Raw genomic sequence first — 26,904 nt, forward strand, 5'->3', positions numbered from 1 at the left:
AGGTACCGTACAAATTAACCTTCCTGAAAGATGTCGAAAGAGACTTAGCGAATCCGAACCAACTTGTCCTCTTCATAACCGACACTCTGATTGACGTCGCTTTCTTCATCGATGTCCTCTTAAATTTCCATACGACTTATGTGGGCGCGATGGAAGAGGTGATTTCGGATCCGAAGTTGATTCGGTGGAACTATTTGAAAAGTTGGTTTGTCATTGACATGTTATCCTGTGTGCCCTACGACGTGTTTGACCTCTTAGCTTTCAGCAGCGCCACCGCTGGACAGTCTACAGGGGTTAGTAAAGTTCATTCTGAAAAAAAAAACATAACAAAAAATTTTAAACATCTACTCCGTCATTTTAATTTTCATACCGCCGCTTTTTATTAAACAAATTTCATTTTTGAAAATATTTTGAAGCGCGCTTAATATGATTGAGAGGGTTTGTGTTGTTGTTTTTAATTCGTCGGCAAAATTTAAGTGTGTTAATTCGTCGGCACTGTGTTGTTTCTTCAGTTTATATCGCCAGGACTAACAAACAATTCAAAATTGTTGATAATTCATACTTGAGATTAAAAAAATCACTTCCGCTTTTAAGGAAGAAATATAAAAGAAAAATCCTCTCAATCTTTTTAAATAAAAGTGAAGAAGAAAGTTGATAAATGAAAGTGGTAGCAACAAACAAAGAAAAACAAAAAACGAAACGCTTGTTTTGTTTAAAATAGCTGATATCTTCAAATTTAGAAAATTATTCAGCACTGTTAAAAACAAAACGAAATATCAAAAAAGCTGAAAAGTCTTCCTTTTCTGCCGCTGAAGCGTTTCTTCGTCTTGTAAAAGTTATGCATGCATAAAAACTATGACAAAAAAAGCTTCATTGACAGAAAACAAAAGTTTTTCAGCTCTGTTTGGGATTATTATTGTTTTTAAAAGAGCTAAATAATTTTCTAAATTGAAAACCCAACTTCTTTAAACAAAGCGGTCATTTCAATTTTTAGAATTATAATGATAGCAAAAATCCACTGAACTTTCAATCCACTGAAACAAAACTTTCAATAAACTAAAGCGACTGTTGTGATAATTGTCTCGGCGCTTTCCGGAACGATCAGTCCATTAAAAAAATCCAAAATGAAAAAACTGAACTAAAACCAAAACAATAACAAAAATTAAAACGCTTTTTGGGCCTGCTTTGTCAAAAATTTGCCTGTCGCGTAGAAAGTTTTGACAAAATAAAGATTTTACATTTTTCTGGGAGCGCGAAAAAGTCAGAAAGATCACAAAAATGGTTATTCAGCAATTCAAATGCAATTCCGAGATCTGCCTTTGACTTGCGCAATTTCTTTTTGAGATCTTTCTTACCTTTTTGCGGCTTTACAAAAACTGCTGAGCAATTTTCTCTCCACTCAAAAAAACTCTGAATTAAAGAACCAAACAGAAGTTTTTTAATCGACTAAATCATTTTTGATACTATTAAAAACGGAAAACTTCAATCAACTGAGCTCAAAACGACATCTAGTTCATTAAATTTTTAAATTTGTAACAACTACTTGTGATCGGAACCGTTTCAGCTGCATGCACACATGAACAATGGTGTTTTTTTCACAGGTAGCAGACGCGTTCAGTACTCTGAAAATAATCCGACTGTCTGTTCGAGTGTGGCGAGTGGCGAGGAAGAAGGACCACTACTTGGAGTATGGGGGTGCTCAATTAGTCATCTTCATGTGTGGGTTCCTTCTGGCCGCCCACTGGTTCGCCTGTGGATGGTACATCATCGGACACTTCGAAATCAACCTGCACTACGGGTGGCTCCAGGTACCTTTTTCCAAGTTTTTCAAATTCGAAGGAATGGCCTATTTTTTCTAAATTTATCACACCCAAAAAATAACCAAAAAACAAAGTAACTACTAGTAATGCTTTAATTAAGTTTGCGTCAACTTTTTGGCGCTAATCTTTTCGGAGAACGAATTTGAGCAAAATTTATTTATGTTAAGTTGCGCAGTTTGACACCGGCAACCATTTTTTGTTGCTAATTTCACGCGTAGAAACAAACTTCAGATATTTAATTGCCTCAGACTTTTTCAAATTTGATTCTTTTTTATTGACGTCTAACATTTTATTGATAAGTCCAAAACTCTATTTGCCACGATTTCTGAGCGGGATCAATTCAACGCTTACACGTTAAACTATCATCACACTGAATACACTGCATATTAATTGTCCAAGTTGGAAAAACTGACAATTTTCAAACTCTCATAACCTTACGAAAAAAATCACAAGTGAAATATTTTTTTTTATTTTCAGCTCGGGACAACAATACATTTCAAATGACGAAAAAAATTCCATCGAAAACTTCTAGTTGAAAATTGATTTTGTCTGGAGAAAAAACGCGACAAAAGTCATTTTTGTTTCGATTGCAAACGTGTCGTTGCCGAGAGAAATGTTTGGATAATGGAGAATATATTTTGCTCAAAATTGAATACTGTAAATCAAATTCAGATGAAGTCTTGTATTAAAAATCTTTGATTCTCTTTATTAATCAATGACTCGAGCTGTGTTTTCAAAAAACAAAACATTTTGCCTTGTTCTAGAATGTGAAATTGAGTGTCTTTAGGCCTTAAGAGAGACAGTTTTTAACAAGTCATTTGCTAATTGGGCAAAAAAGGCGTCAAGCTATCTAATTGATTTTTTGCCAACATTGGAATAAGGTGAACATTAGCACAAAATTTCCTCCACTCTAAATGTTTTATTACGATTACTTTTTTCTTAGATTAATTGCAGCTTCTAGTATATTATCGTTAAACTTTGATTTCTTTTTTCCTAAGGCACAAAACCGTCAAGGAATCTGATCGAAGCTAATTAAAAACGAAACATGAAAAATTATTGTAAAAAATTTCTATTTTACACTATAACAAAATTTTTTCAGTTCATCAAATCAATTGTGATTGATTATGAATTGATAGCATGATTTTTGAGACAATTAGTTTGCAAACTTCTTTAAAATTAGTAAGCAAAATCAACTGAAAGTTTTTCTTCTGATGAACAGGATCTCATTTTGGAGAAAAAAAGTTGGCGCAAAACTTGAACTGAACCACAAAAAAATTATGTAGAGCTTTGAAGTTTTTTTTAAAAATTTTTGGTTATTTTTTATTAGTTGTAATACCAAAGCTAGTGAATGCTCTTTTTCAGTAATTAACGTGCCAAAATTTTAATTGTTTATAGAATTGAACAATTAGTGAATTGGTTAAGATAGCTCGTAAACTTAAATTCCAGTCATGAAAAATAGTTGATTTGTCAGCACAAAAATTGCACCCGTTTTGACATTTATGACAGAAAATTTGACTTGAAAAATTTTTTTCTTTTGTATCCGAAAGCTTCAAAACAAAAACATTGGTCACTTCTGAAAATTGATGTTATTCCAATATTTTTCAAATTCCATTAAAAATTTTCCGCTGATATTTTTTCAGGTTGCATGCTCAAAAGGAGCTCATTTAAGAAAAAACTCTAATAAAAGTGGCTAATTACTCTTGCGAAGCGAGTGTATTAGTACAAACGTTCTTTTTTCTACGTCCTATGTCGCAAATACTGGTGTCATTTTTGGGGCACCTGTACAGCTTTTTGATAGCATGTGCTTTGACATTCGAGTAGTAATAAATTAACACAATTGATGAATTTTTAATGCATCAATTGAACAGAAAAAAAGTATTTGTTTCAAACAACATCTAATTATTAAAAACTCGATTTTAGAAATTTTCTAACTGAAATGCATAGTTTATACATATTGTGGTTTTATTCTTTGCAATTTGTTATAAACAAAGTTAGTGTGGATGCCTTCAGTTTGTTATCTTCTAAATTCTTACTTGCGAAATTGAGTTTATTTGTATATGGTGCCATTTTTGCTGAATTGCATTGGCAATTTATAAGCATATGTAGCTGCTTTACTGATGATAAGTGTTTGTCGGCTGTTAAGCTTCCGTGGCTGAGACAATTGTGCGTGAGACTGGAAATCTCTTGATTGCAGGAGGTCGCAAGTTCGACTCCTATACGTAGCCGAGTTTTTGCTAATTCGAGGCTTATTTCTATTTTTTCTTATTTTACTTGATGGAGCTGCTTTTTGGTCGTGTTCTCGCAAGTAATTGCGAAGCACAGCTTCGGTTCTGTGTTAAAAAGTTTGAATTCGACGCAAAACTTCATCGAGAACAACATTTCTATCTTTTCTTCGAAAATTGGACCAATCAAAGAAAATACTCAAAGAATTGTAGAAAAAGGAGCTATACAAACGAGGTTAAAAGAGTTCAACATTGTTTGGTTTTAGAAGAAAGTGAATGAATAATTGTGCTTGGAGTGTTCTCAATTCTCCAGGCAAAATTCGACGTTTTTTTACAAACAATTTTTGACGGAAATTTTTTATGCAATCTGAAAAATATCGGCTCAATCAACTTATGCAATCTAAAAAAACTCTGAACTCACAATTTTTTGTGGCTTTTTTGTAAAATCATAGGATTTTAGAAATGTTCGGATACCTAATGCCTGATATTCACTATTTTTTTTTATTTACAAAAATTAAATAATTTTATTTAATTATCGTGTTGTTTTGATTCGACATTCGAAAAGTGAAGTAATTGTTGTTCTCGTGGTGTTTTTGTTCTCCAGAACAATTTCGATAAATTCAGTAGCAATATCTGACAAAAATTTATATGCAGACTTAAAAACGCTGCCTTGAGCTCAAAATAAAAAAATCACCTCCGAGCTTTTTAGAAAAGTATTGCGGATTTGAATACTGCCAGTTGCATTAATTTTGAATAATTAAAACCCGCTATTTGCGAGAATTTTTAAGGCTCAGAATTTATTCCAAGTTGAATAGAGACAAGGTACCCGGAGTAAATGCCTGCTTACTACCGGCCGTAAGGTTCAATCAAAAGTCTGTTTTCCACTCAAGTTTATAGACCAACCACAAAAATTGGTCGAACATTGTCGATATTTAAGTCGACCGATGTGCTTACCTTAGCAAAACAGCTTATTTAGTTAATAGATTTTTTTCTACACAAAATTTTGCTCAGCAAAATATTCACAGAGATTCGTTCTAAGTATTTTTAATGTTTAAACGCGGTAGGTGCAAAATAACACCCACACAAATCATCAAATTGAGGATTGTACTCAATTTTTTGCGGAACAACATAACAGCAGAAAAAATTTTATATTATAGAAACCTTTAATCAAAGAAAAACCCCAATTTTTTAAAGAAATTGCTCACACTAGCGGGCGACTATGAAAAACATAAATTACTCGGTTAGGTCGACTGAAATCGAACCGAGTTGAAAAAAAATCAAGTTTTTGAGTGAGTTTCACACAAGAAAGGCGTCAATATTTTTAGCGGTTGTAACCAACTAAAATAGAGAGACCTTATTTGACCTTTGACCTTTGGGACTAATTGACTTGACCGGTTTGATTAGGTTCTAAGTGAGGAGATTGGGGAGGAGCTTCGGTTCGAGCAGAAGCGGATAGAGAGCAAGGACATCTCCACCGTCTACATATCATCCCTGTACTACACCATCAGCAGCATGACCTCCATCGGATTCGGAAACATATCGGCCAACACCAACATCGAGAAGATATTCACCATCTTCATGATGATAGTCGGAGGTACTAAACACACGTTATAAATATGATAATTAACTTACCCCCCCCCTTCCCCATACACCCGAATAGTTACTCTTCCCGTGTTCCCCCATCCCTGGTAAAATCGAGAAAATATTCACTATCTTCATTATGATCGTTGGAGGTACTACATACAAATTATAAATAGCTCTTTTTCCTCCCCCCCCCCTCCACCTCACAGGAGCATCAATTTTTTGGCGTAACGAGTGGTTTTACAAGGTGGGTTATTAAGACCAAATATGTTTATCATGGCCTAATTAGTCTGCATATCAACTTTCATAATAATCGGGCTCTGTGAACAATAATTTTACTTGCAAGTGGGGATGAGGAAAAAAACCTTATAAATAGGCCAGAAGATCGAGTTTCTGAGCTCAAAAAATTGAAAACAATTTGCTAGTTTTTTTACTTTTTACTTTTCAATTGTTCAATTCAAGCGAAAAATATAAATAATTTTTGTTGTACGGAATTTTTGATCGAAAATTAAATTACTGTCATCAGTGACGAAGTTCACAAAAACACGCAGCAGAAACTCCCAGAAGTTCCCAACTCGTGAAGTTGAACAAAGGCGACAACTTGAAAAGTTTAATAATTATGACAAAAATGCAGAATTGGCAAACAAAAAACGCTTGATCCACAATTCTAGCGCTTGACACGAAGGGTATGTTTGCGCAAAAATGAGGCTTTGCCACTATTCTAAAATTCATTGTTCCAACTTTTAAAAAAGTGACTGAATATTTGTTCTTGGATTGGTGTTAATTCTCCAGACATTTTTGCGATGCTATAAGAAGTTTTGACGGAATATTTTTAAATTAAACAGTAATTTTTTGACCGCATTTTCATTCGAAACGTAATTTTGTTCTGAGTTCAAGTTTCAACAGATGTTTAAGTAACTTTAAATAAAAACAGTTATGCGGGTTTATAATTGCCAATTTGGCAAATTTGGGACAAATAACGTGCGATAAGTTTCGTGCCATTAACGCGTAAGTGGAGATTCAATCTGTCTTAGAAATCGTTTAAAATTGAATTGTGGAATGATATTTGATCCAGTTATTACTTTGATTTATGTTAAAAATATATGTTGTACTTAACACTTTGTGTGGGTATGGCTTTCAAAAAAAAATGGAAAGAAAACTAAATACGAAAAAATTTCAACAATTTTTTTTGAAACGAACACTACTCCATATACTTTAATAAGCAGTCGGAATATTCAGGGTTTCGGCCTGATACGAGCAGTTTTGTTTTGTTTACTATCAATTTCATTTTGTGAGATGTGTTTTGTTGTGAGCTGCGTTCTGATCATGTTTTTTGTAAATTCTCTCACTTCAGTACATAACTGAACTTAGGGATTTTTTTCGTTTTTCATCATGCAAATAATTTTTCAATTGTTTCTAGTACTGAATCACCAAAAAATGAAATGATCTTTTTTTATCAATAATTTTTTGCTGGCATGATATTTTTTGTGTTTTTGAATTTTTGCTCTACTGCATTTTTTATCGGAACAAACAAATGTAGCAAAAGGAAGTTTTGAACCAAAGAATCAAAACAAAAAATGTAATAACATACACAATAAAAATTATTAACAGATCAGAAAAATCAAATTTGGAAGCAGTAAAAATATTGAAAACAGAGGTCAAAAAACTAATCTGGACTCGAATAATTTAATACTATCAAGGTGTTTCTTGGAGCTCAGTTTGAAATTTTTTTTGCAGTAGATATCAAAATCAGAATTGATAAAAAACTTTAAAAGTTGCTTCCTTTTGTCAAAATTTTTCAAACTTTTGTGAACCTCAGGAATGATAGTTGACTGCGTGGTGGTTAATTTGAAATTAAAAAAGAATTGATAGTTGCAAAACATTTTATTTAGCAAAATACACACTTAAGAAATTAACAAACAAATTTGAATTATTTTTTCTCTCAAGTATTAATTTTTTGCTTTTGTGCGGGTGGTGAGTGCTATCCAAATTTAAATAAAAACTACCGTTTTCTATATAAACGAGTATTAATTAAAATAATCCAGATAACTTCATTGAGAGTGACTCTTGACTCTAATTGAAGTATTTTAAAATCTTTTTTCTTGCAACTGAGAAAATTTTGAGTTTTTGTTCTTGAAACACACCATGACTGAAAAGACTTTAAGATGAGATATCTTTGAAAATCACTTGACGTTTTAATGTGATACATGGTTTTGCGCGAAGAAAAAAAATTTAAAATGCTCTCGAAAACAAATTTCTGCTTAATTCGTTGTAAAAAATAAAACAGCTTGTAAAACAGAAAATGGAACGTTTTAGCATCTAAAATCGTTATGATGACTGTCTGAAACTTAAGTTAATTTACAAAACACAAAGATTTTCTGATATTTTCATAAAATTAGTGCCTTTTTAGTTCAGTTAACAGAAATCACCTTTTTAGTCTAGTTTTTTTCTGAGACAATTAGATAACAATATTACAAATGAAAACAAAAGCTTCTTAGCAATGTCGCAAAGCGCTCATAGGATTCAGCGACTAGTTATTTTCTTCTTGACATTTGAAAAACAATGGATTATTCCATTTTTTGCCTTCAAAATGCTAATGAATCAGAAAACGTCTCTACTAAAGTATTTTTCTGCTTCTGATTAGGAATAATAAGCATTCCGAGGGCTACCTGAGTTCACACTAAATCTACGTTTCTGAGGTTAAAATTTAGCTTTCATTTGCCTAAAATCATCGATCAAAGATGCTTTTATGTTTTTTCAAAGGAATCCCTTCAATTATTCTGACGAAAAACAACCAAAATATAAATAGAAAACAATCAAAAGATTCAGAATATTTTTTAGTTAAAAGGAGGAAACTAACTGAAAATGGGATGCTGTGTTTTGACCTCTACAATTTTTTGAGAATAATTAGTCGAATTTTCTGGTACATTTTGCATCCAATATGGCAATGTAAAAGCACTACGTGACAGCATTAAGCTAATTTCCGGTAGTTTCCGGGTTTTTGTTCAAGAATAGACGACTTTTATCTTCTAATTCATGTCCAGCTAATGCAGGCTAAATGTCAAACTGCCACCGAATTCTGAAATTTTAATCTGCAAACGAAATCCAATTAAAGTCAGATCCACATAACGTGGTATGACTTGATATGCCATCAGCTAAAAACTCTATCAAATCTTTCTCCTTAACATGCTAATAAATTTTTCGGTGATCACCTCTGATTGAAGTAACATAACTTGATTGTGCATTGACTTTCAGCAAATGTTTCGAATTTGGTTTACGGTGTCAATTAGCCTTTAAAAAGATTGATGAAAAAATTTGGCGTCAAATAAACTTAAGACAATATTTCAAACTTTTTTGGGATATTGCGACAAAAAACTACTTTTCAGGTTTGTTCATTAAATTTTTTTTGTAATTAGCAAATAATCATTGCAAACAATGTTTATGTATAGTGATTTTTTTCCGGTAAACAACTTTCTTCACATTTCGACTTAAATTGGAGCTCATCTCCTAATCTGTACTTTCGTCAACTAACAGATAAGTTTTGAACATGCTTGCATTTTAAATGCCCGTTTTATTCAAAATTTGTTTTTTGTTCCGACTTTCGAAGAAATTGAGGAAAAATTATGCTCAAGGTTTTTTTTTATTCAGACCGATTGTAGAAAAATTTATTGCTTATGGGCATTGATATGGAAATCTTGGGGTTGTCATGAGTGTATGTTCACACTAGGCTAAATGTGCGGCTTGACTGCTGGAATAAAGCGTTGAAGTTTTGCTTCAATGCGCAAATTATTTATGCATGGCAAATTATCTGAACTCATAACCGTTACAAATTGAATTGAGGCAAGCTAACTGATTCCATGAACGACTCAAATTTTAAGACTTTGCAATTATCAGCCTAAAATCCATAGTTTATCTACAAAAACTGTTCGAGGCAAATTAATGGGCTGTCGGAGCATTCAGGGTTTTGCCCTTATACGGGCAGTCTTGTTTTTGTTGATCCTAATTTGAAAAACATATTTTAATTTTAAGGGTTTATGCCCTCGTTTTTTCGGCTTTGTTACGCATGGTAGGTTTTTTCTGCGACTTAAAAGCTATCTGTATTGTATTGCAAGTGGAGCGAAGCTCCATTTCGCCTCTGTGCATATCCTGTCATAAACTATGGCGCGACCAGACAGCAGTAGTTTCAAGCTTTAGTTCATTATTTTAAACTTAAAAGAAACATCTTTTATTTTGTGCGTAAAATATTTTTCTAATAATCTATCTCAAAAGTTTTTCTTAAAAACCCTTCTTGTGGATAAATGCGTAACCTACAGTTCTAATGTTTCTAAAACTATTCTTGTTAGTCAAATACTATGCACACCAGTAAGCAGGTCCACTCCTTTCAGATTTAGAAAAAAAGCTGTTCAAATCAGAGTGAACTTTCTCGACTATATCAGTATCTGGAGTTCTATGATGAATTTTTGCAAGATACCGTTTGAAGTTTTTTCTCTCTTTTAAAAAAAGACCGTGATGTTTAATCTCATTTTTATTTCCTTTTCTTTTTTTTTTACTTTCGTCTCTGATTATTTGCATTCAGGCGGGGGTGTGAAAGGGCATCGAAGACTTTGTTTCAAATTTTCAGCGCCCGTAGCAGAACTCTGAACTTTCAAAAAATGTCTTTCGCTTTTTTTAGTTTTTTTTCACAACCCAAGGTCAGATTACAATTCAAATTACAAACAAAAGCTTCTTAGAAATGCCATGAAGCGCTCATCGATTTGAGCGACTAGTTTTGTTGTTCCATGGCATATTAAAAACAACGTTTTTTTTCTGCGCCTTACGCATTTTTGTTTGAATTTTTTTTGTCACAATAACACTGAGTGGGATAATTGTTAAATTTAAATTATGTTGTTTTTACTCCAAATTTAGATTGGTATTACGGATTTTTTGACCAAGTAATTTTATCTAATTTTTCTGGACCGAAATATTATCATCCTCCTCCCCCTTCCCAGATAGACCGAGTTAAGATCTTCCCCAGCTTTTTTTGGATTAAGTTTTAATAGCGCTGCGACTTTACAACTTGGACCAAACATTCTCACGCCCAATTTTTTTTGGGGGGGGGGGTTCCGAACGGAGAAGATGTTAACTTCAGTAGCATATTTAGGGCGTCCCTTCCCCCCTCAGGGATTCGACCCCCTGACGATCCAAATGGTCTCCCTGTGGTACTAATTTAAAACCGACCCATTTTTGCTGACCGACCCTAACTTTTTTTTAAAATATATATTCAAGAATTTGCCTGCGGCGCAGAAAATTTGGTCAAATAGGGTCTGTAAAGTGATTTGAGAGAGCTCGGAAGATCAATTTGGTCGACATAGAGAAAGGACGACAAAATTTTTTTTACAGTTTTCGAAAACACGTCCCCTCCTCTCCCCTTCGAGAAACTTAATCCGCTCCTGGATAACTTGATCACTTTCTCATCATAATATTAATTTCCTTTTTTAAAAACACGTGTATTTTGATATATGGACTATCCTCGACAGGAGTGTTGAGGCCTATTGATAGCTTCTCTGCGATTCGCAGGAACCCCATTATATTATTATATATAAATGTGTATTGATTTAGCTCTGCTGTATGCTGCCATATTTGGAAATGTGACCACAATAGTGCAGCAGCTGTACTCTAGCAGTGCCCGGTACCACGAGATGCTCAACAACATCCGGGAGTTCATGAAGCTCTACCAGGTGCCCAAGGAGCTCAGCGAGAGAGTCATGGACTACGTCGTGTCCTCCTGGGCAGCCACTAAGGGCATCAATTCAGACAAGGCAAGTGCCATAGTAGTGTCAATCAAGGGCGCATCTAGGTGGGGGGTATGTTTTGATGCTAACATACCCTTTCCCCTCTTCCGCCTCTGAAGTTTGACACCTTGGTCGAACAAACCAAACCGTCCATGTCTGTTACTGATTTTGCGAATCGAATTATTATTCTTCCGTAAAAAATTTTAAAGACATGTGGCAAAAAAAAAACGCAAACGCATTGTTGAGCTAAGTGTTAACAGATGTTTCACCAGCGATTTGACAGTCAATTAACACCAATTCTTCTTAACAGGATTGATTGGTTGTTGCGTAATTTCAATTTAATCATAAAACTCATAACTAACGTCTAAGCGGTGAAATAGTACGCGCTCATACTTTTGAACTAAGAGAAGCAGAAGCCGACAGTTCACTTCCACATTTTATGCAGATTAGATATAGACTTTTCATTTAAAATATACAAATTTTATACATTTATATACATTTCAAATTTTAGACTGATTTTCCTGGGTATCGATTTTTGAAATCAAATATAATCATTTATATTACATTATAATTGATTATAATCGATTATTTTTATCCGAATTTCTAATTTATTTGTTTTGCAGAAAAACCCATTATAAGTGATTATAATTGTTCATAATCCCTTTTTTTGCCCATTTTGTCTTCGACCTTCCACCTGAATTGTTGTTTATATTTTATGCTTTTCGTAGACGTTTTGGTTTAAGTGAAAAATGGGATTTTTTTTTACAGTTTTCAAATCAGTTCAAACTTTTTGTTCATTTCTTCTTGATTATAGTTGTTTCATGATGCACATTTTAGGTTAATCGACCACCAAAATATCAGCACACTTCTTTAGTTTCATGACTTGTACAGAAAAGTTATATTTCACCAACCGCAGGATTTTTTCAACTAATGTGAAGGGATCTCTATGAAACTGTGAACCAAAGAGTGACATGACATCTCACTTTTAGAAATTTCTGACAGAATAAAGGATAGTAATCTATTATAATAGATTATAGTTGATTATGAGAGACTTTCGAAAAAATTATTATCAATTATAATTGATTATAATTTATTATAATGTCACGAAAAATTTTATCATTATAACGGATTATAAATCATTAAAATTTCTAAATTTGGCGCTTATAATTTATTATTTTTTTGATAAAAGTACAGTTATGATTGTAATATAATCGATTGTTTGCTTTTTTTTTACTGAGTGCGGGTTAGCAACCTTGTTGTAATTTAGTTTTAAAAGTTGCAAAAAAACAGATCGATTTAGATTCTACTGCAGTCACTTGATCCTCAAAGCCATGCAACGAAGCTTGAGTCACTGATCGGCTTCAATTGGCTTTTATTTTATTTTTTTTATTATAATAAGTTGAAGAATAGAAAAAAAAAATTGAAACTGTAATCTAAAAAAGCTAGGTTTTCGACAACTCTTCTGGTTAAAAGAACTTTCTTGCCGTAAAATGTTTTATTTTGTCAATTAGGTTTGTGTTCTAATCGACCTTTTCTCACCTTTATGTCAAGTTAGGCTCAGATTATTTTTGCAATCTAGATAATTATTTAAATGAAAACAAAATCCTATTCCTCCTTTTGTAAGCTGTCAGTTTTGATATGGAGAAACGGTCTGTGCTTAGACAGGCCTGAAAAGCGTTTGATAGATCCTCTGCGAATCGCAAAAACCACTTGATTGAATAAAAAGCTACAATATTATTTTTAGAGCTACGAAACTAGCGCCAACAATGGCACGCAACAAGAAAAAAAAACGTATTCTTTAATTAGAATATTCTCATTTACACTCTGATGAACTATGGATAAAGCAGGACTTCATAAAACAACAGTTATTGGAGCAGAAACTTTTTAATGATGAAAATGTATTGGAAGTGCCAGTCATAATGTAAGCTTTGATTATAAAACCGAATTGTATTTCATTTTCAAAAAAATAACGTCACAAGAAAGTTTTTATCTATTGGTACAGTGAGGAGAGTGTTGAAATATCGTTTCCTCTATTTTCAACGCATCACAAACTGTTAAAAAAGAGTCAACAAAGAGCCAGTTCAGAAAAATTAATTCGAATTGAATTTCAGAAATAATGCAAAAACTCAGGGTTGGCCGGAAACTAAAGAAAATTGAGTAAAAATTTGCTGGAAAATTCAATTATTGGTATACTTTTACATAAATGAAAATTTGTGCAGTGAGCTTTTTCGGAGCTTTTTTCCCATAATTTCGTCACCATACAATGATTTTTGTACCCAAATGACCCTAAAATGTAATTAAACTGATTGTACACTGGTTTTGAACAAAATTTTCATGATTAACGTTTCGCCTAGATTTATTGTCAGTAATTGTATGCAGTCGCGGATTTAGGGGGCGGGGGGACGGACGCTTTCTTTTCAGGGTATCGACTAAAGTTTGCTATAAATCAAATTTTGAAAAGGAAGTACCGGGAAAAAATTGGCCCGAAACGGGCAAAATAGGAAGGGCGAGATTTCAGGTAAAGGAGACGGAGAAGAATTGGTTGCCCTTCTGATGGCTTGATGAAATAGTGCCAACTTTTTATTCAGTGTTATAATAGAACTCGTTATAACTGTTTATAATGTTTGTGTTATAATAGAACTCGTTATTACTGTTTATGCCACCCGACAGGCTGATACAATTTTGGCATTCTCCCAAGAAGAACAATAATTTCTGAACGTGAAACTTCTAACAATTTTGGCTATACGTTTCTGGCTCGAAAATCTTTTAAAAGCATATAATATTTCATGATTTTTATTATAATATATATAACATTATGATTAACTTTTTTTCTATTATAAATTATTTATTTTTGTTCAAGGTGTTGTCCTACTGTCCGAAAGACATGAAGGCAGACTTGTGTGTCCACATGAACAGACAGATCCTCCGCCGCCATCCCGCATTCCGCCTGGCCAGCGACGGCTGTCTCCGCTCGCTGGCCGTCAACTTCGAAATGGCCCACAGTGCCCCGGGAGACCTCATCTATCACACGGGTGAGTCATAATTGATGTTTCTGCGATACGCGGAGGATCTCTCAAAGGCTTTTTAGCCTGTCTAGCCATACCAATTTTCTCTGATGGTGCTAATCAAAAGACTGAGATTTTCTAGCTCTGCGATTTGCACTGCAGCTATTTGGTCGGTAGTTGACCTTGACCGAATAAGTGAGTTCATGTTGAATGGCGGTAGGTAATAATAAATATCTAATTGATTCTAAATAACTGTATTAGCTCGGTGCCACGCTCCCCAAATTCCAGATTGAGTTGTTTGTAGTGTGAAGCTCTGTTTTTGCATCACTTGGAACCAATATTGCAACCGAAATCGGCTAGGCTGTTGTAGATCTGAATACGGAAAAACAGTACGAATAAGAAAAACCCCCCATTATAAAAACATTCTGAAGATATTCATATAACGAGGGGAAGGCTGCTTGTTTCCTATAAGCGTGTTTTCTTTGTAAGAAAAAACCCCCATTATAAAAACATTCCGAAGATATTCATATAACGAGGGGAAGGCTGCTTTTTTCCTATAAGCGTGTTTTCTTTGAGCAGTATAAGAATCTGATACTTTAAGGCCATGATTTTGAATTTTTTTTGTAAATTTCCAGTGCAACAATTTATGAGCAATTATAAATCTCTGAGATGTCGGAACTTTCCAGCACCATGGTTAATGTGCACTTTTATTAGTGTTTGGGATAATTTGGGAGACATTTTCTTCTTAGGCGAGAGTATCGACTACTTGTGCTTCGTTGTCTCTGGATCCCTCGAGGTCGCCCAGGATGGAGAAGTGACTGGACTCCTAGGAGTGGGCGACGTCTTCGGGGACGCCTTCTGGCGGGAGAGCACCCTGGGTCAATCGACGGCCAATGTGCGAGCTCTCACTTACTGCGACATTCACATGATTAAACGGGAGTGTTTGCTGGACGTGTTGGCGTTTTATCAGAATTTTGGACATGCGTTTGCCAGAAACATTCAGCTGACGTACAATTTGAGACAGAGAGTTAGTTTCACTTATAATATTTATTGTAGCGGATTTAAGGGTATGCGCACATAAGTCTGTTATGCAGTTTGACTGATTCCTTGGTTTATGGTTTTTGCGAAAGATAATTTCCATTCTTTTTTCAAATTTTTACTTTTTGTTATCCCAAAACTTAAAACATGATAAATCTCAATTAACATTTGGTTGTTATTTGCTTTTAACTATCCATTAAAAAAATCCGACCTTCCTACCCTCTTAAATAATGCCGCCATGCCACAATGCCTTTGATGTATGGCGGCTATATTTTAGACGATCCGATTTTTTTGATCAAAGCAAATAACAACATTTTTTAAACTGAGATTTAGCATGTATTAAATTTTGAGATAACAAAAAATCAAATTAAAAAAAGATTAATAAAGTTAATTAATATCGAAATTACCTTTCGCAAAAACCATTCTTATTGAAACTTGAACTGTCCTAAATTATTTGCTTAATGAATTTAGAAGCGCCAGAAGAAATTCACGGACGTCCTGAAGGAAAAAGCGGAGGAGGAGCGACGCCGTCTCGAACCCCTGGAGGAGATCCCGATGAATCACCCAGTTCGAAAACTATTCAACAAACTCAAAAAACCCAACGACGAGACCAACAAACAACAACAACAACAATCTCAGCAAAATAAGCAAGGGGGCGGACCAGCCCCGGTAGCTGATTCGGCAAAAGATAACAGCAACAATGATCTGAAGCGAGAGCAGCAGATCGACCTCTCCGTCTTAACGGGAGGTCACAAAGGTCAAGAGCGGAGCATGAAAAGCACGTGGTCCATGCATTTTGAGAGCTCGGGGGAAAACAAAGCGAGTAAGGACTTTAAGCTGACTTTTTATTTTCTCAAAAATAAAACCCAGACGGGTTCTGGTTTAGGGTTGAAGTCAAGGAGGTTTTCCTGTTCTAGACTCTAACTTTTAAAAAATCAAGTTATTTGTTTCGAGACGAATTTGTCTGTAAAATATATCAATGTTTCTTTTGAATAGTTTTTTGAATGGAGTTTTAGCATGCATTCTTCTTTTTAACACAAAAATTGATCTCAATTCTGGTCGTTTGAAACCAAAGCATAAATTCTGATTCGACATTTTTTCTATTTTGAGTTTGGAAATGTTTTTTTTTTTCATTAGTGAACATGGCTCGAAAGACGGGAAAACTCTACGAAGAAGACAACGCTAACTTCGTGAAAAACAAAGCCAGCAAATGGACCAAATCTCTTTCTGCTGTCAACAACAACAATAATAATAACAATGACAATAACAGTGAACATTCCGCTTCGCCATTGAACGACATGAAAACAATAACTGCGGAAAACTCAGCTCCAACCAAAAAATTGGCTTCTTTTATTCGAGGAGCTCCGGATGGAAACACTCAAGCGCAGAAATCCAGCGCACTACCACCTCTGAAAGAAACTCTGCCCCAAAATGATCTGAACGTTGTAGACACATCAGTTGTGGATTCCCTTATCAACATTCCAGAAGGCTCCGAGCTGAATATCTCCGCTTCTCAAGATATTGTTCAGACGATTTTCAAGCTTAGAGGCAGTCTGAAACAACAAGTAGAAACTATTAACATGGAATTAGCTTTGCTAGATTCTCAAATTTTGAAAATGGTTAAAACGACAACTCCAAGTTCTTCTAACAATAACGAAAATCAGACAAACAATGCAAAAAAAGACGAAAATCGACAAAGTTAGGGATAAATAAACCAACTACTCGGTATTTTTTGTATATTATTGTTTTAATTTTGTATCAAATTTATTAGCGTTTAATTGTTAAATTGAAGAAAATATTGGTGTTAAATACTAATTGCATAGTTTCTATCTATAACATTGAGTGCATTTCACACACGTAGGTCCAATTCAATGTTTATCCCTAAAAGTTTTATTTCAACTAAAAATTAAAGCAGTCTGAGAAAAACAAGAAGTTCAGCTGCTTTTAAATTTTTTTTCTGAAATCGGTTTTTGGATTTTTAACATTGCAACCCAGATTGACAAAACTTTCCTTCTTTACAGTTTCCATAAATGAAAAATTTTTTATTCAACAGTTCATATAACTCTATACGTACCGAAATTTATATGAAGTTTCTATGACCGCACCAATATACTGATTTTAGTAAATTACCATTTCAGATATTGCATTCAATTTTAATCAGAATTTTAACTAAGAACTGTATGTAATTGTATATGGCTCTTAAGTTTTTGCTTCCAATCCAAACAAAAAATTTAGTCTATTTTGGAATTGTTTTATCTGATTTATCTGCAGTCAAAAAATGTTGGCGTTGACTTTAAAATTACTGCTGTAGAAATTTTCAAGTAAAAATTGCATATCCTACAGTCTCCATCAACGGAAGTTCAATGATAAACATTTCTTTCTTTACATTCCATTTATCAAATTTTTTGATAAGCATTTGTCTGGTTAAGAAATGTAAGAAAAGCAATTTTTGTGCATGGAAGTCAATCACAGAAGTCGGCATCACAAGTTTAAAAACCAATTCTATTTTTTTTCTGGTATTGTTTTTTTTCGAAAAATGGCGTACGTCTAGCTGAAGTTTTTCAACTTGCGTAAAAGTTTTTAATTTTCCTCTATTTTTGTGCAAGTAGGACCAAAAAATACTTGATTTTATTGTAAGGAAGTTTATTTATGAAAAATTTGTTTAGGAGTACTCTGGCAAAAAAGAACTTTCAAAAATATTTGCAGTTCATTTCGAGAACAAACTGTATTTTTTTGATTTGTATGCGAATTCCACAACATGGACGCTATCTTTTTATCCTTCTTTGGTCTTTCAATCTGTTTGATCGTTCCGACAAAATTTGAACATGTTTAAAGACTAGTCTCTGGATTCCAGAGACCTGCAAACACCAAATACAGTTTGGCCTCGTGAAGTTATAGTAAAAAAAATGAAAAATATTCATAAAATTTGTTTTTTGGAAAAAGTTTTTAAGTTTTTCGTCTTTTTTTATAACAATCAAGAACATCTAAACTTTACAGCGAGAACGAATTCTTTTCAAACAAATACAATTTGTATAGAAAATTTTATTTTCTCACCCAGTGAGCTTTTAGATTGTGAAACCTAAATTAATGGTTTGGGTGTAAACAATTTTCCTCAAAAGATTGAATTAAAGGTTTGGGTCTAAACAATTTTTCATCAAATGATTTTCCTCACAAAGTTTTACAAGGATAAAATTATCCAACTAAAACACGTTCTGTCCTCACAAGAATTCGCACAGTCAACGTTTCAACTACTAAATCCAATATACATTTTTTTTCAAATTAATAACTATCATCAAAATCTCACAAAAATGATTCATATCATTTTTTAGGATCGCGAAAACTTGATAACTTATAGTCTCAAAACTTATTCAATTTATTAATTGTAAGTTGCTTATCTCCAAGTCTGAGGTAACTCCGTCAAGTTACAATGAGATTTTGACGGAGTTACCTCAGATTTGGTGATAAGCAACTTACAATTAATAAATTGAATAAGTTTTGAGAGTTTAAGTTATTAACTTTTCGCGATCCTAAAAAATGATATGAATCATTTTTGTGAGATTTTGATGATAGTTATTAATTTGAAAAAAAATTTACTTCTTCGGAGTAATTGAGCTTGGGAAATTTTTTTCTTCAGACAAATTTCCGTCGACATTCTAACTAGTCAATTTTGACAATTTTTTTCCCCTCAGCCCAAAAATATTGTTGTCTTAATCTCAAAATCATTCGGATATTTTGCTTGTGGTCAATTTTCGTTAAGCTTTGAGGTTTAAAGACTGCCAACTTGGCCAATTTGGGATATTAACACGCGATATATTTGTGCTATTAATTCGTAAACGGAGATTTAATCCATTAAACAAATCGTTCCAAATCGAGTTGACGCATGCTTTTTGAACTATCTAATACTTTTCTTTATGCTCTGTATATCACTTGTACTTCACATAGCGTGCAGAGGATAGCTTTTTTCTAAAAAAATCTAGTAATTTTCTTTTGAAAGTTTATCTTTTTGTTTTAAAGTGAATATTACTCCATATACCTTAAAAGGCAGCCTGAATATTCAAAGTTTCGCCCTGAGACGAGCAGTCTTGTTTGATTTTGTATGCCGCTTAATCTGCTGCTTAATTCTCAATCAATATGTATAAAAAAGAATAAACATAGACTGTTTTTATTGAGCTTATACTAGTTCGTGTTAGCAGAAACGTTAGTGATTACAGAACTTTTATAAAAACTTCTGAAAAAAAAACAGACAAAACTATCAAGATCTCTTATTAGCACTTGGTTCTTTTTAAATTTAATAGTATCAGCAGCAGTCTTTCGGGTATTTTTAAACTTAACAGTTCAAACATATTTTATTTATACACCTGACGCAGCACTACAAGTGGCTTCACGGTCGTGTTTTTAAATTCAAACATGTGGACCAAAACTTAGCATCATTCAGATCGTGTGGACCAGAAAACGCCGTGTTGACCAGATCATGTGGACCACCATGTAAATTTACGGAATCCGATTTCAAACCGTGTGGATCGAATGAATTCAGAATCTGAACGTGAGGACCAACGGAATCCGGTTTCAGACCATGTAGATCAACGGAATCAGATTTCAGACCGTGTGGAATGAAGGAATATGTTATCAGACACTGTGGACCGGAGAAATTGGTATCCGGACCGTGTGGTCTAAAGGCATACGGTTTCAGACAGTGGGACGAATGAAAACAGATTCAGAGCGTATGGACCAAAGTAACCGGGCTTACGGCCGTGGGGACCGAAGGAATATGTCTTACGACCATGAGGACCGAAGCATTAGGGATCAGACCGTGCTGATCGAAGGAATCCGGATTTAGACAGTGTGAATCGAAGGAGTTCGGATTTCGACCGTGTTGATCGAAGGAATCCGGTTTCAGGCCGTGTGGATTGAAGGAATCTGTTATCAGACACTGTGGACCGGAGAAATTGGTATCCGGACCGTGTGGACTAAAGGCATACGGTTTCAGACCGTGGGGACCGAAGAAATACGGTTTCAGGCCGTGTGGACCGAAGGAATTTGGATTTGGACAGTATGGATCGAAGTAATTTGGATTTAGACCGTGTGAATCTAAGGAATTTGAATTCAGAACGTGAGGACCGATGGAATCCGGTTTCATACGGTGTGGACAGACAGAATTTAGTTTCAGACCGTTTAAATCAAACGAATCCGGATTCAGAATATGTGGACCAATGGTTTCCGGTTTCACACCGTGTGGAATGAAGGAATCTGTTATCAGACACTGTGGACCGGAGAAATTGGTATCCGGACCGTGTGGACTAAAGGCATACGGTTTCAGACAGTGGGACGAATGAAAACAGATTCAGAGCGTATGGACCAAAGTAACCGGGCTTACGGCCGTGGGGACCGAAGGAATATGTCTTACGACCATGAGGACCGAAGCATTAGGGATCAGACCGTGCTGATCGAAGGAATCCGGATTTAGTAGACAGTGTGAATCGAAGGAGTTCGGATTTCGACTGTGTTGATCGAAGGAATCCGGTTTCAGGCCGTGTGGATTGAAGGAATCTGTTTTCAGACACTGTGGACCGGAGAAATCGGAATTCAGACTGCGTGGACTAAAGGCATACGGGTTCAGACCGCCGTGTGGATCAAAGGAATCCGAATTTAGACGGTGTGGATATCTTTCAGAAATTTTGTTGCAGAGAGGACGGTCTCCGCCGATGAAAGAATTATTGAGATCTTCTCTACTCTAGAACTCAGTTCCCTAAATTTTGCGAGTCCTCTGAAAAAATTTTTCATTCTAAGCCAAAGCAAAACGAAAAAAATTGGCAGAAATATGGGAGAAATTTCTTTTAAATTTTTTTGAAACGTCCAATTTTTGTTTTCTGAAAAAACTTTTGTTTTTTATCTTCTGGTAATTATTTAATTAGCTAGTTGAAATCTTAGATACCTGTATTTTATAAATTCGATTTATGATTGCAATAAACGTTACCCTGAACATGGCTGCAATTTTTTCTTTCGTATTTTGCTAATAGACTCAATAATGGTGTCTCATTTTCTAGAACAGATAAATCAATTTTTTCCCGTTGACCCTTCCCAAGGGAAACAAATGGATATTTGCTGTATTCAATGCTCACTTTATCCATCCGTGTTATTTATTTTTCCATTTATGTTGAGGATTGCATTTGGTAATTAGAATCATTAGAATCTCTAATTTGTAATTTCTTAACACATTGCAAAAAAAATAACTGGGTTGTTCATTCAGTTCCTGTATTTTATTTAAACGGCAGACCTTTTTTTCTCTTTTTTCCGACCATTTGAAAAATGTGGAGGAGCTTTGTATTCGGGTATGTTGTAATTTAAACATCTAGTGTTTTCCACGAAAAATCCTTTCCATAAACAATCATTGGAATAGGTTAGTGATGAATCATATCAAAGTTGTTTCAGTCATGATTCGAAAGACATCAAAAACTTTAGACTGGTTTTTCTCGACCCTGAAAAAAGTTTCAATAGTTTGAAACTTTTTTCAGGGTCGAGAAAAACCAGTCTAAAGTTTTTGATGTTTTTTCTAATTTCAAGATAATAAAGTGAGGCTAAGCAGGCTTGAAAAAATGATTTATGCTTAATTTAGGCCGTGGAAACTTAGTTATGCTCAATAAAATTAGGTTTTGGAGTTTTTAGCGGCAATTTGGGAATCAAAAACTTCAAAATTCAAAAGCTTTTTGGAAAAAAATTAGATTTTTTTCTGAAATTTCTTAACAATATTTTTTTTGTTTTTCTTGTAATTTTTCTTCTTAAATTTTTGTTCCAATTGGCCTATTCCACAATGATAGTCGAATATATCTAATTTCTATTTTTTCGTTCTGAAATTTAATCTCACCACGCACAATTTAAACCGGAATAGCAATTGTATAAAAACCGTTGTTCCACACATATTTAATTGAAATTCGCCAGGCAAAAAAGTGGGCTTGAAAAAATTAACGAGCAAAAAGGAGTTCCGCTCTTTGCTAGATCTTCCGCGCTCAGTTGATTTCCAATTTGATTCGAGAAAAAATAGTTTGATTGAAATTTGAGTTATTTGATATTGGAACCTGATCTAAACTACGTTTTATGATTGGATAAATTAGATATTTTACCAATGTAAAGTATTTAATATTAACCAATCATGATCCATCTAACTAACAATCCACTTATTTGTAAGTGCTGAAATTACTTGTAATTTCAGCACCAGAGAGATTTGAATTTAACTTAGAAATTAGTTGAACTCTCCCGAGTACTTCAGCAGCCGCAATAAACCAGTATACCCTAGATCTATTGAGCCTAGCAGAGACTAGTTAAACAACCTGAGACTAGACAGTATAAGAGTAAGATTAGGATCGGTATTAGACTAAGAAGTTGCACGAATCTATCCGGCCGAAAATAAGATAGCGTGACGAGCAGACGGTGTACCCTATCCGAAATTACTCTATGAGTTATACCCATCGGTCCTAACTTATCTGGTGCGACCATAAGTCTCGAACAAGACCTTAATAGCTTAGAATTAACCAATAATGGATTAGAATTTAGACAAAACATTTACAAAATGTTATACGACAATAATTTAATCGAAATGTCTCTACGACTCAATAGATCAGAGCCAATATTCCGAACGATAACAGAACTACCCGGAATTGGAAGAAGACCTCGAACCAGAGACGACATACGACAAAGCAGAAACTTACCATATAGTTATATGATAGTTCGGCAAAAGCCAGAACAAACTTTTGTATTTAGAATACTACTAGCAATGAATTTAGATTTTCATTTGCAAACATAAAATTTTGAAGTCAATCTTCAAAATCATTTCAGGCGCTAAACAAAATTATTAATATACAATAACGATTGATAAAAAGATCTCAGATCGTTTTCCTAAATTCTGCAGTAATATACAAAACATGTTTGAAAAATATTTATTGAAAAATCAAAATAAAAATTAGTAGCATGACAATAAACGGTTAGTAATTATAAATCATCCTGTTGTTCCAGCTTCATCGCCTAAACATAACAGCATTCATAAGCTCACTAATATCATAAAAATACTAAATCTATTCTTTACACAAATTTAAAACATTTTAAACTTAAATTCACTTAATTTTAAAATCAGATCATCAAGGCTTATCCTTGGATCTTAAATCATTTTCTATTTAATTAAATTTAAAACTTGATCATCAAGGCCTATCCTTGGATCAAAAAGAACAACTTTGTTCTCCCCCACCCACTTAACTAGTGTCTAACGACCTCAAACGTCGATTCACTATCCAACCCTTTCTAAAAACCCAGGACTAATAGAAATTTTTGAACAAAACTAATCATTCAAATTAGGATAAACAGTGAAGAACTTCGGTTATTCATCCTTCACTTGATCCCCCCTCTTACCAGACCCAGGATAAATCTTAAACTTAGTAAGTTTAAAATAGTATCTAACGAACTACTCGCGTTCTAATTATACCTGAACCTTGTGGATCGATTTACTATTCTCCAACCCTGAACACAATCACTACCCTTAAGTAAGATTAAGTAAGTTAACACCTTAGCTTATACTATCCACGAGAAAGTATAAAATCATTCTTCGGAATCGATATACTTTTCTCCCCAACCCTGAACAAATAGACCCAGGTTAGGCTAACAAAAAAATCGTAAGGACTAACAGTTTAAGCAAATAGAAATCATTTAACAACCTTTTGCATCCGTCATCCTAAACCTTATGTCATTTAAAAACCTAGGAAATAAACAAACAATCGTTTTACACAATTGTGAAATAGATAATAAAAAATACGACCTTGTAATCACACCTCATACACAAACAGTTGGATACATTAGAACAAAACGACAAACATTAAAGAGAAAAATAATAACTAAACGAAGACAAATAACACGAAAAAGATTTTCAAAAAATCGAAACGCATTTTCAGAATCAGAAACCAACAGTTTAGACGAACTTTATAAACTAAAAGAATCAATAGATAAAAATTGCCCAATTCACGATCAATTATATTTCTCTGACTCAGAAACAACTTCAAATTCATCAAAAAGAGGAAAAAGAAGAATAAAAAAGCAGTATAAACACAAACCAGTACATTTATACAATTGGAATCAACCAATTAGACACATTGATAATTACATATTAACAGTCATCGAACAAAAAAATGAGCTCAACGCACACCCCAGGTGAAGAAAGTCCAGATGATGATGATATTTTCCCCTTTATCGTAGATGCAACCACTGATAGAGGACAGCATATATTCTGCAAAAATTTACTCTTAAATTTGTTTGAACCCGGAATCAGTCCATGTAAAACAGAGTTCCCAGATGTAAAAATCAAAAGACAAATTATCGATCACTATCTAAAAGATATATGTAACCTAACACATCAATACGGAATCTACTCCATAGAATTCAGCTCACCAAACCAGAATCACAGTAAATATATAATTCAAACAGACGACCTTGATTTAGAATTCTCAAAAGTATTCTCAGAATATATAAAAAGCATCCAATATCATAACTCACAAAGAGCAAACTCCATATTCACCAATGAAGTTTTTGCGATAATATATAGTTATATCTCGATATTAGAAAACGAAATCCAGATACCAAATGTCTCACCGACAGAAACATCTAAACATATAAGAGTACGACATGAAATCACACTACTCTCTAGTTTTCTAAATATAATTAAAGAAAATTTCACGAAAGATGAAGTTTCACAACATACAAAACACGACTTAAAAAAAAAATTTGGCATGGTTCATAATAGATTATTTCACACATAATATTGATTTAATTTCACAAGCAAGAAAAAAATTTTAGACCCCAAAACTCAAACGATGATATTGCCATCACAGAACAATCAGACTATGTTTGGGACCCCGAATGGTCTCATCCCGCATCCATAAACTTCCCACAATCAATCTCAAGTCAAGCAATAAGTACGATGTCTTATGTAAGAGATTATGTACGAGTAATACCATTAACCATTGATGCAACACCATTAAACTATAATACATTTTACCCGATATGCAAAATAATAGTTTAAACTCTACAGTCATACACAATGAAAACCTCAATGGAACTAGGAATCTTACTCAACAAGATATCCAGACACCATCACACTTCATAAATGAAGAAATCGTACACACAACAACTACACAACAAAGTATTTCACCAATACGTCCAAACTTAACAACACCAAGAAAAACAAATCCTTCACAAACACAGGTAACATTACAATCAACCGTTAAACCTTCGGTTGCCCCAAAATATTCACACATGGATTACCAAACAAACAGACCCATGACAATACCGCCAAAAACACGCAAAACGTTCACTAGAAACAACTTTGCAGACCATAATTATAATTACACACATCCATCAAAAACAAATTATCAACCACGAAAAAATTTTAGTAATTATACAAGATCTCGAAACTGGGATAACCCAATGGCACCACCTAATTCAGTAAATTTCCAAACAAATTTACATCCTCCACAGGATCGTAGTGAAAACTATCCATTTTTTCAACAAAATAAAAATAAAAAACAAACATCTTATCAAATGGATTACTTATCCTCAGATGATGATTTCTTACAACCAGATATATTTACACCCTATAATCAAGAATATCGTGGACAAGGAATTCAGAAGCCACATACATATAATAGAATTTTTTCTCCACAACCAATAGATACACAAAACCAACAACCAATTCAACAACAAAAACCCAATTAATACACAATCTTTTCAACCAATTCAGCAACAAAACCCAATGATTGCAAACTCGTACCAACCAGCACAAATGCAAAATGAAATACCACTCCCATATTATCTTCAACAACACGAAATAACAAGAAATCAACTTTCAAATTTTTCTCAAATGCCAAATGCAGCAGAATCATTACAAATGACGATGAATCCATACCTTATGGGTGGATCATCAATAACATCAAAAAAACCTTTAATGGTATTCACAGGAACAGACCCTGAATATTCTGTAGAAGACTATTTAAATGCAGTCACAGCAAATTTGATTTTAAATATAGGACCTGAACCAATTAATACGCCACTACATCAAAACTGGATACATCGACGCACAGCGTTAATACAAACAACTCTAGATGGCGCAGCCCAAAAATGGTTTTCAGTATTGCCTATAGAAATAAAATCAAATTGGAAAAGGTTTACACAAAAATTTTCAAAAATGTTTGACTCCGAAAGAAACAAACAACAACAAAGAGTTTTATGTAATGTAATTCGCAGATTACCAAACGAAACCATCAAGCAATTAGCAGTACGAATCGAAACACTAGTTCGAAAAGCATATTCATTAAATACACATGACTATAAAAACACAAAGATGACAGAAATCTTAATGATGACCTTAACACCACAATTAAGGAAAATAGCAATAAAAAAGAGAGCATCCCATCCTTCGTCAATTCGAGAACCC

The 26,904-nt window shown here is 33.9% G+C and overlaps 1 protein-coding gene across 1 annotated transcript in view; it reads left to right on the forward strand.

Annotated features, from left to right (window-relative positions):
* Positions 1-17,296, forward strand: part of LOC134851159 (potassium voltage-gated channel subfamily H member 1-like) — a 35,479-nt gene extending 18,183 nt beyond the window's left edge. The window contains exons 6-13 of the mRNA XM_063867124.1: positions 3-293; positions 1,602-1,808; positions 5,447-5,636; positions 11,222-11,421; positions 14,255-14,426; positions 15,149-15,426; positions 15,909-16,260; positions 16,575-17,296. Of these exons, the coding sequence (XP_063723194.1) occupies positions 3-293; positions 1,602-1,808; positions 5,447-5,636; positions 11,222-11,421; positions 14,255-14,426; positions 15,149-15,426; positions 15,909-16,260; positions 16,575-17,140 (2,256 nt within the window). The 3' untranslated portion in view covers positions 17,141-17,296. The remainder of the gene's footprint in view (positions 1-2; positions 294-1,601; positions 1,809-5,446; positions 5,637-11,221; positions 11,422-14,254; positions 14,427-15,148; positions 15,427-15,908; positions 16,261-16,574) is intronic.
* Positions 17,297-26,904: the final 9,608 nt, after the last annotated feature.

Source organism: Symsagittifera roscoffensis, chromosome 7, assembly GCF_963678635.1.
Source record: "Symsagittifera roscoffensis chromosome 7, txSymRosc1.1, whole genome shotgun sequence".
NCBI classification, from domain to species: Eukaryota; Metazoa; Xenacoelomorpha; order Acoela; family Convolutidae; genus Symsagittifera; species Symsagittifera roscoffensis.